General features: G+C 64.9%; 1 protein-coding gene across 1 annotated transcript; it reads right to left on the reverse strand.

The window, feature by feature from the left end:
• Positions 1 to 1,751: 1,751 nt before the first annotated feature.
• Positions 1,752 to 8,126, reverse strand: VSIG8 (V-set and immunoglobulin domain containing 8). Its single transcript, XM_086694530.1, has 7 exons — positions 7,923 to 8,126; positions 4,725 to 4,900; positions 4,100 to 4,301; positions 3,779 to 4,000; positions 3,468 to 3,593; positions 2,977 to 3,178; positions 1,752 to 2,095 (listed from the first exon to the last, which is right to left on the reverse strand). The coding sequence occupies exons 1-7, from the start codon at positions 7,969 to 7,971 to the stop codon at positions 1,819 to 1,821; spliced, it is 1,254 nt and encodes a 417-aa protein (XP_086550656.1). The 5' UTR covers positions 7,972 to 8,126; the 3' UTR covers positions 1,752 to 1,818.
• Positions 8,127 to 10,152: the final 2,026 nt, after the last annotated feature.

Consider the following 10,152-nt stretch of genomic DNA (forward strand, 5'->3'; position numbering starts at 1 on the left):
ACTCTCTAGCTGCTACAGATGCTCGTGAATGTGTCCAAGCAAACAAGGGGATGAATTCGGTTCCTGCGGTTCTCTGTTCCCCTCACCATTCAATGCCCTTCTCCCCTGTAACCCTGCCCCCACCCCAAAGCATTTGTCCCTGGTTCCTTCGGTCCCACTGTCTCTCCTTTCTCTTCCCACGCTCTAGCAAGGCAGAGCCTCCAACGCCAGCACCCTTTTGTGCATATCCCAGACAACCGGAAGGGCTTCCTAAGCGGCTTGTGGCCACGCAGGGTTGCAGGGCTTCCTCGGTTCAGAGACTTGAAACCCAGGTGCTTTGAGGTGCACCCATACCCCACACTTCATGCGGTGGGTCGCAGGGTAGGAGCGGGGAGGGTTAGGAAGCCTCCAGGGGAAAAGAGGCAAACAGACGGAAATGCCCGGGCTCTCGACAGGCAGGTGGCTAGGCAGAGGCAGGCAGAACTATGCTCTTCAGAAGACCCTCCAAGCCCCTAGGCCAGACACACTTCTGCTAGTGACTGCTGCAGCCATTGTGGGGGTGGGGGGTGGGGGGACAACCACCTGGTCCCCTGGAGGCAGCTGAGAACTGAACATATGATGCTTAGGGCTCCCTGAGGGCAGAACTGGGACCCAGGGATAAAAGCTCTGGGAATAAAAACTGGGCCCCTGCAGTAGCAATATCTCTCGGACAGAGGTCAAATGGACCGCTTTGGGAGGCAGTAAGATGCCATTGGAGGTATTCAAGGGGCTGGAACATCCTTGGTCAGAAATGCCGGGGAAGGAATTCAGGTATCAGAGAACCGGCCTGAGGTCCTAGAGTCCAACATGCCTGGATCGACACCTTCGTTATTACCTTTGTGGCCTTGGTCAAGATAGCTACTTCCTCAAGCCTCTGTTTCTTCATCTGCCCAATGGGATAGTGCACGACTTCATGGGACTAAAGCAAGGATTGAAGAAGACAAAAAAAAAAAAAGGGGGGGGGGGCAAGTGCCTGGCACCTAATGGGCACGCAATACACGCCCACCCCCTTTCCTTTCAAGCAGGCGTGGGGGGTGGGGTGGGGGGAGTCGCTACATGAGATGCTGTGCAAGATCTGCTAGCCCCAAAGTATGGCTCTGAAATCCTTCCTGGTGGGTGGTACAGAAGGAAGGCATACAGCCTGGAGAGAGAAGGAAGTCCGCAGGAGGTAGATGAGGGAGGAGAAAGAAGGCCCTGAGGGTGGCCGGGGAACCTTTCGGGAGGTCAGCCCTGCCAGTCCCCCCCCCCCCCCCCACCCCCCGGTCTCTCCTCGCCTGCTTCAGGAATGAGAGGGGAAAGCAGGGCTCCGGGCCTACCAGGCGGTTCCCCGTCCGCAGGGTGACGGAGGGGGGTTGGCAGCCCCTCCCAGCCCAGCCCGACCATCGGAGGTGGGAGGGAGGGACCGGGGGGGAGGGGCAGCAGCCTCCCGCCCGCGCCCCCGGCCGCGCGCCGCCCCTCCGTGGAACCACAGCCACCACAATCTCGGGTCTTAACAGTCGCTTTATTGTGCTAACACCGCCGCTCGGGAGCTCAGACCTGACACGCAACCATCCAGTCCGGACCCGCACCCACTGCCGGCCCCGGGGCCCTCCGCCTCGCCTGGGGACGCCGGGCCCCCGGCCTCGACCGCGCTCGGCGCCGCCCCCTACCCACCCCCCCGCCGTCCCCCCCACCCCCCGCCACCGCGCGCGGGCCCCGGGGGAGGCGCCGTGGGTCCCGGAGGCCCGGAGGCCCGGGCGGGCGCGGCGGGCGCGGGGCGGAGCGCGTCCCCAGCTGCGGGCGGGGAGCCCCGCGGCGCGCTCACACCAGGAGGCCGTCGGTGCGCTCCCGCGGCCCCTCGGCGCAGTCGGCGGGCTCCGCGCTCTTGACCTTGACGTAGACCGGGGAGGGGCCCGCTTCGCAGGCGGCGGCGGCGGCGGCGCAGGGCGCCAGGGCCACGTCCTCGGGGCCGCCGCAGGGCGGGGGCGCGTACTTGCGGCGCAGGGAGCGGCTGACGGTCTGCGTCGGGTACCCCAGCAGGTGGGTGACGCTGCGGCCGCGCCCGCCGGCCTTGCACCCGGGCGCCTCGGCGTCCTCTCTGTGGAAACAACAGGCGGGCGGGTGAGCGGGCTCCTCCGGGCGCGGCGTGGGCACGGCCTGGCCGGAGCGGGGGCCGCCGGCAGCCTCTCGGCCCCGCGCCGCCCTCCACCGGCGCCTCGCCTCTCCCTCGGCCTCCGCCTGCTCTCCTCTGCCTCCTCCTGGCCGGCGACCCCACGCCGCACACGGGGCCGGTCCGCGAGCGTCCGCCAGCCCCCGGCGGGCAGCCCCACGGGCGCCCCCCGGCCCCTTCCGACGTGCGCACCCGTCCCCGAGACGGGGAGGGAGGCTCGGAGGCCCGGGAGGAGCCGCCTTCCCTGTCCTTCGCTCTCCTTAGCTAACACCAGCCTCGCCCTCGCCTTCTCCTCTCCTCACCTCTGCCCCTCGACCTCCTTCTCCACCTTTGCCTCCTTCCCCGGGGCTTTGCAGTCATTAGCACTCCTAGGCTTGTTCTATTTTTATTTCTAGTCGGTTTCTAATGTACCTTATTAGCACTATCCTTACTATTGACTCTTCTTAAATAAGCATGTCCAGAGTTGTCACCGGCGTGAAACAGGGCAAACACGGGGGGGGGGGGGGGGGGGTGAAAAAAAATACGGTCCCTGCCCTCCAGGAGCTTACAGTCTAGACAAGATGCACAGAGAGGTGCATAGACAGGAGGGAAACGGAGGGCAGGGGAGCAGAGGTGAAGACTGGCGCGGGACGGGGAGAGAGGAGCCACGGCGGGTGGCAGGTCGACATGCTGCGGTCCCCGGCACTCCTGGCGATGGCCGGCAGGGTGGGGGTGGGGGTCCCGGCCGGCCCGGTGGCAGGCAGGGGTGAGGAGGGGCAGGGCGCCGGTCCCCTGCCGCTCGGCAGCATGCAGCATGCATCAGGTTTTACCTGATCTCACTAGCCAAGTCGCCGCAGGCCCCTCCGCCGACCCCGCCGCCGCCGTTGCTGTAGCCGAAGGCACCGCGGGAGCCGCCGGCCCCGGCGCCCCCGCAGCAGCAGCAGACGAGCCCCCAGATGCCCACCAGCAGACAGCCCAGCATGAGCAGGGAGCCCAGCACTGCGCCTATGATCATGCCTATGCGCCGGGAGTCTGTGGAGACAAGTGAGGACAGTCAGGCTTCCTGCAGCCCGGCAGGTGCCTCCTAACCAGGAAGTGTGGGGCCGGCCCTCTGTGGGGAAGAGAGCGAGGGTCCCGGCGGGTGTCGGTGTGGGGGGGGGGGGGGCCCCGGGACATCCAGTGAGGAAGGATGAGGAGATGCCTGTGTCCCCCGCGGCTTCCCGGCCCTGATGGAAATGGGAAGGCAGAGCAGACAGCCCAGGCTCCTCCAGTCCCGCCCTCCCCGCCCCAGGGCCCCCAGGGCCGCTGCCCCTGCACCCACCTGAGACCTTCACCTCCACCACGCACACACTGTAGCCCACGTGGTTGGCCACCGTGCACTGATAGAGCCCGTCATCCTCCCGGGAGATGTCCTTCAGCACCAGGTCGCCGTTGTTCAGGCCTGAAACTGAAAAAGCACCACAGGGCTGTGGCAAGGCCCCGGGGGCCACCCCAGCCTAGACCACTGCCGGTGGGGAGGGAAGGAGGGAAGGCGGATGCACCCGCGCGCGCGCGCGCACACACACACACACACACCCCGGCCTGGCTCTGTCTGTGTGTCCCCCCAAGGTCCCGCTGTTCGCTCAGACCCACCTTGGTTCAGGGAGCTGTGGAAGGACTCCTGGTAGGAGAGCTCCGAGTGGAAGCTGTGCTGCGAGTGGTAGGAACCGGCGCGGTAGGGGTGGGTGTGCCCGCTGATCTTGGCCCACTTGTAGGAGAGGGGCGGGGTGCCTCCGTTGGCAAAGCACTTGAGCACCACGTCGTTGCCGTGGGTCATGTGGCCCTCAGACCAGCACAGGGGCACCGCGGGCCGCGCTGTGGGGAACCGGGCAGGTGTGAGCCGGGGCCCGGCCGAGGGGCTCTGGAGCCTGGGGGCGGGGGGAGTGGGGGGCGCCCGGAGGAGTCCGGCCATACCTTGGACAGTGACGATGACCTTCCGGCTGGCCATGGTGGTCTTCTTCACCCGACACTCGTAGGTGGCCGTGTCAGACACCTGCAGGTTCATGAGGTTGATGGAGGCGTCATACTGGCTGGGGTCTGAGGCTGCAAAGCGGACTCTCTGCTGCAGGTGGGGAAGGTTGCCATGATTGATCCTCTTGTCCTGGTAACTAAGGAACTGGGAAGAAAGAGAGGAAACGGAAGTGGTGAGCCAGGCACGGCCAAGGAGGGCCACGTGGCTCGGTGGCCTCGGGGCATTTCACCGAACTTCTCCCCGACTCCGCTTTCTCTGCTGAAAGATGCTGACGATGATACCTGACCCATTAACCTCCCAGTGAATGTGCGAGAGCAGATGAGATCAGGCGCTTTGGAAAGCGTGGAAAAGTGTCAGGTCAGGCTGGGACCGTCCTGAGGCCTCCCCTGCCCTCCGGAGCAGGTGGGAGAAGGCCAACTAATGGTGATTTGTGATTACAGAGCCTGTCGCCTCATCCCTGGAGAGGCCACTGGGGACGTTCAAGGTCTTCATTTCCTCCTCTGCCCTCCTTTTCCCCTCAGGCTGGCCTACAGGTGGGGCAAGGGGAACCCTAAGCCCAGCACTCACCACATTCTCCCGGTGTGAGGGGTCTGAATTGACCTGCATCCACTCGATGTCCAGCCCATTGGGACCATAGTCCTCAGGGTCCAGGATGTAGGGGCAGCCCAGCCTCACATTATCACCTTCTGCGAGGTACAGGATCTCCTGGCCATCCCCGTTGATCCGCACGGCAGACAGCAGTGCTAAGGGAGGGGCAGGGCAGGTGGGGGGAGGGGGGAGAGAAGACCAGGGGGCGGGGGCAGTCAGCTTCTGCCCCTCTCTCTGCCATCCTGCATGGAACTGCCTGGGGAGGAGTGGCTGCTGTGTGTGTGCGCGCGCGCGCGCCGTGCGTGTGTGTGTGTGTGTGTGTGTGTGTGTAAGCACGCGAAGCGACCAGAGTTGAACGCTCCGATGGAAAATCCTGGCTCATTAAAAGATGCCTTTTTCTGGGCCAAGAGAGTGTTCCCGCGTGGAGACCGGAGGGTGGATGCCATGGCCGCTGGGGTCCCTTTCCAGCCCAAGGAGTCGAAGACTTGACATGATTGCAGGTGTCTCTGCGTATGACACCTGCGTGTCTGTGGCTGTACCCTTGGGTGTGACCACGTGTGACTGGCTGTGTCAGGGCGCTGAGTGCCTGCATCGTGCCTGTGCGCGATGCAGGCAGCTGGGACCAGGAGCCTGGCTGCGTGGGTCTGGCGCTGCTCGTGGCCTGGAAATATGGCCACATGCATCCGTAGGACAGTCTGAGCCTTGTGTGATGACACATGGCATTGTGGATTTTGTGTCCGTCCCCCTGTGCCATCGAATGGCTCAGGCACAGCCGCCCACACATGCTGGCTCCAGTTGGGGCCCCTCCCACTGCTCACAGCCCTGGTTCCACTGAGTCAGCCCCGCTGAGAAGCCAAGATCTGGAAGCTCAGGACCCAGCTCCTTGCCCTCCCTCCCCTGGAGCCCCAGGCAAGGACTAGCCCCAACCGGTTGGACCCAGAGAGGAATACGGAGTGTGGGGAGTGGGGTGGGGGGGGGCCGCCCTGACCTTGGCAGGCAGGACAGGCAGGCTCCACCCCCCAGGCTCCTGCAGCCCTCCCTGCCCAGGCCCCTGGCCCAGCCTGGCTCACGCTCCGGCCCACCAGACAGCCAGCAAATCCCCGGAGTCCCAGCCCTGGTCTCGGCAACTCCCGCTCTGCCCTTCTCCGGATCTCTCGGGGCCCGCGTCTCTGTTAGAGTGTCTCACACACCTCCGGTTTCACACGGTCACCGCCCCACATCGCCACACTTAACAGACCTTCAAAACGCAGACACATCTCTATGCGGGTCCCACTTTGCTACCCACACAGACACCCGTCAGATCCAGACAGACACGCGTCTGCACGCACAGTGCGCGTTCATCTGGAAGGCATGCATCCCTGCCCACGGCGCCCTCCCCGTGCGCATCCGCTCAACACTACACGTCCCTGCAGGAGCTTGGTTCGCTTCCAGAGGGCCAGCAGGGGCCTTTTTAACACCCCCAGACACCTCAGGCATCCCCCGCCCCGCCCCCAACCCTGGCAGGGACAGCAGCCCTAACCCCACAGGCTCCAGGGTGACCCAGAGCAGGCGGGCGGCCACGGGCACTAGCGGATCGTGAGGACACCTCCTCCAGCCCCGGGCCAAGGGAGATGTGATCGGCTCTCCCAAGATAGGGATCCTGGCACTGACTGCCAGCTCCTGGGGCGCCAGGAGGCACACCAGCGATGAGCCAGAGCCCAGAGAGCAGAGGCTCCACCCTGGGAAGGGCTGCCGGGAGGGCTGTCCCCATACCCAGGGGGCTGGCCCAGCAGCCCAGCAGGAGGGTAGATCTGTAGGGGAGGGGGCTGGGGAAGGAGGGGACAGGCTGAATGAGAGCGCCTCCACCCTGCTAGGCAGTGTCTTCCCTTGTCCCGGGCCAGGGAGCCTCACCCTAGCCTTTCAGTCTCTCCAGAAGCCTCTCGACTTCCGCCCTGTCCGCGGGGCTCCAGCCTTTCCACACCCCTCACTCCTCGCTGTCTCACCTTGGTCCCTCCTGCTCCTGCACTGAGGAAGTCTTGCAGGGAGCATGAGACAAGAGAGGGAAGAGAGCCAAGGAGAGAGAGCTGGACAGGAGTCCCTGGAGAGAAGGAAGGAGGAAGGGGGCCAAGGCAACGCAGTGGGCCCCCTCCCCTCCCCCCCCCCCCGCCAAAGCACCAGGGACTGTGCGCCCCCTGTGGGCGTCCTTGGTGCGTTTCCCAGCTGCCTGCACAGCTCCTAACCCTCCCTCTGGAGGTGACAGAGCAGAGAGAGGGTGTTGGAGCATAGACACACAGAGCGCCGGTCTGTCCTGCCACGCCCACGCCCCACACCACACACATGGACGTGTCCCGGGTCCCCAGACCACAGCTGGAGCTTCGTGAGGGGACCCTGCTGTCACCCTGCCAGTAATGCAGTCTCTCTCTCTCCCTCTGTCTCTCTCTCTCTCTCTCTCTCTCTCACACACACACACGTGTGCACGAAGGCTGAAAATGCTCCCCGAGTTCCTCCCACAAACCCGCTCCTGCGAACCCAGACCCCAGGAGGGTCTCAGCCATTTCCAGCGATGCCCACACACAGGGGCTCCTGCTGGGACTTGCCCCAACAGGGGCAGGGGGCCACAGCATCAACCTCTGAGCCCTGCTCTCGAGGTGTGCCCCCTCGGGGTGAGGGGGCTCTGGGAGGCGCCATCCCCACCACCCATCTCATCCTGGGGGGTGGCGCTACCCTGGAGCTCTCAGAGCGCAGTCCGTCTCCTAGGGGGCGCTGTCTCCTCTCAAAGCAACTCCCTGCCCTTGGCTCTAGCCTGGGGGGGGGGAGTGGGTCCTCCCCGGGGGAACAGCACACAGAGAGGAAAAGGGGCCTTTCCGGGGAGAGCCTCCCCGGCGACGCCAGCCTCGCCGTGCGCCTGACACCCTGCCCCACCCCCAGATCCCCAGGCAAGCTCTCCAGGCAAGCCCTGCTCTCCGTGCACAGCGTGTGCGTGCACGTCCGAGCCCCACACGGCTCACAGGCACCGCGAAGATCCATCAAGGCCTGTGCCCCAGACCCTCGGGCACGGGGCCGTCTTGGCCATATCCCCAGCCAGCTGGCAGCGGGGCCTCGGACCACCTCCGAGGCGCCTCTGCGGGCCCGTTGTGGTCCCTTTCCCTGCCCTCCTGGCATCGCGTGGGTGTCCCTGCCGGATGCCCAGCCCCATACCTGGGCTCAGGCACACGAGCAGAAGGTGGAACGCTCCTCGGACTGCCATGTCTCTAGGCTTGGTGTTTCCTCCGCTTGGGCTGGGTGTCCCTGGGGCCAGCGGTGGTGGGTGTGTGGGGACAGGTGGAGGGAGGGGGAGCGGAGGGCCCAGACACTGCCCGGGGTGGCAGGAAGGTGCAGTGAGTGCCGGGGCCACAGCCGGAGTTATTTCTATAGGAGGGAGGGGGCCCGGTCCCCGCCTTGGGGAGGAGCCCCGGGAGCCTTAATTATCGGGGTGACAGAGCGGCCTACCCAGGTATTACCCAGCCCTCACCCAAGCTCTTCCCTCTCCCGAGAGTGGCAAAGGGAGGCCGGCGGGACTTGTAATTAGGCACCTGTTAAGCTTCCACTTCCTCCTGGCCCCATGCTCGGGGTAACAACAGTCGCCTGGTTCTACAGCGTCCACAGAGCTCCCCTCACCACTCATTTGCTGCCTCCTTCCCCCGGGGAGACGGGGAAGCGGAAGGAGAGCCAGGCCTGGGAGGAAAGGTGGCCAGGCTGGGAAGGGTTAACCCGGGCCCAGGGACACAGGGGTCTGACCCAGCCTTTCCTGCAAGCTCATCTGTGACCCTGGGGGAACCCCCCCCCCCCCCGCCCCTGGTTGAGGTCTGTGGGAAGGGGCAGCAGGAAAGGGGACTCGGGCTGGAAGGAAGTCCCAGGCAGATGAAAGAGCCCCGGGAACGTCCAGCCCGCCTTCCCCTGAGGCCTCTGGCCCTTCAAAGGGAGTCGGGTCTCCCCAGGGCTGAAAGAGGGAGGCGTGCATGGGCACAGGGGCTTCCCCTGGCTGCCCCTAGGGAGCTGTGGTGCCCACCCCTACCTGAGGTGAGGCCAGCCCCGAGCGCAGGGGGTTCCTGGGCACGGGGGTGTTGGGGGCCACCGGAAAGACCAGGAAGGGGGCGTGCGCGCATCACGTCTCTGCTCGTGCACACATTTCAGGGGTCACTTGGTGCCCTTGCTTCCAGGCACAGGAGGGGAGACTAGGCCCCTCGACACCTGGACTGCTCACTGGGGTGACCTGGGCAGGTTGGAGCTGGGTGGGTAGGGGAGGAGGCAGAGCGAGAAGGTGGAGGACCAGCCCCCGGCTCTTTGGCCTAGGGGCTCCCAGGACCGCCCACCCGCGATGGTGGGGGTCAGGTCCTGCGTGGTCCCATTCAGCAGCTCAGCTCCCTCAGAGGGGCCGTCGTCGCTGACAGGGGCCACAGGGAGGGCAGGGGTGAAGAGCCTTGGGGAGAGTTACGGGCCAAGGCCAGCTCAACGAGGAAGTGCGAGGAGTCCACGCGCCTCTGTGCTCCAAATCCCTCCGCCCCCCCCCCCCCCTCAGCAATGACAGGGTGCTCTAGGGCCTGCCAGAGGTACCAACGAATATCTGTATTTCCTTGTTTATTTTGAGGTTTATGAGATTGCCCTGCACCCTCGGGAGAGCAAGGATCATTATCCTCCCTTTACAGACGGGCGGGGGGGGGGGGGGGGATTCAGCCCACCTGCTGCTGCTGAGCCTGGCAAAGTGGGGGGGGACGCCTAGGCATCCTGACCCCCAACCCAGAGCGGCCCAAGGAAAGGGCTCGGTGGTCGTGTGGGTTAGTAGATGTACCCACGGGGTAGAAGCTTGGAAGGCCAGTGATGGGGGAGGGGGGGGGCGGAGAACCGGGGGGGGGGGGGGCCAGGAAGAAGCGGGACTGCACGGCAAAGAGGAAAGCTGTGTCTCCATCAGGGTCAAGTGTAGGGCTGGTGGATTGGGTCCTGGCTGTCAGTTCATATCAGAGCCAGGGCGAAGGCTGGGTCGGGCGGTTGGGATCAGCAATGAGCTCGAGGTCACGCTTGAGGAACCAGGGCTAGATTAGGCTAGAGTGACGAGAACTGAGGCTAGGGTGTGCGGCTGGGGTCCGTGTTAGGATAAGGCGCGAGCGAGGGGTTCATTCACAGCCACGTGTGGTAATGCGGCTACAGCCAAACTGGAGGCTGGGCCGAGGCCGACTTAGGGTTGGGGTTCCAGTAGGTTGAGGCTGGGGTTTGTGGTTTCTGCGTTCGGGATTTGAGCTAGGGTGGACTGTGGTTAGGTTCGGGACGTGCGTTAAGCGGGCCGCACGATTCATGGGGATCAGAAATGAAGTTTGACTTGAGACACGGGAAGACTTCAGTCCCCATCTGCTAAAGGGCAGACTGGCCAGCCTATCTATCCCTTGACTCTGGG

The sequence above is a fragment of the Puma concolor genome, chromosome E4, assembly GCF_028749965.1.
Source record: "Puma concolor isolate L17-30 chromosome E4, mPumCon1.1.hap2, whole genome shotgun sequence".
NCBI classification, from domain to species: Eukaryota; Metazoa; Chordata; class Mammalia; order Carnivora; family Felidae; genus Puma; species Puma concolor.

Excerpts from the sequence above, each read along its gene's own strand:
- VSIG8 (XM_086694530.1), bottom strand. The coding sequence starts at position 7,971 with ATGGCAGTCCGAGGAGCGTTCCACCTTCTGCTCGTGTGCCTGAGCCCA. Across the intron at positions 4,901-7,922 it reads GCTCGTGTGCCTGAGCCCAG|CACTGCTGTCTGCCGTGCGG; the intron begins GTATGGGGCTGG and ends CCCCTCCCTTAG. Across the intron at positions 2,096-2,976 it reads GACTTGGCTAGTGAGATCAG|AGAGGACGCCGAGGCGCCCG; the intron begins GTAAAACCTGAT and ends TTGTTTCCACAG.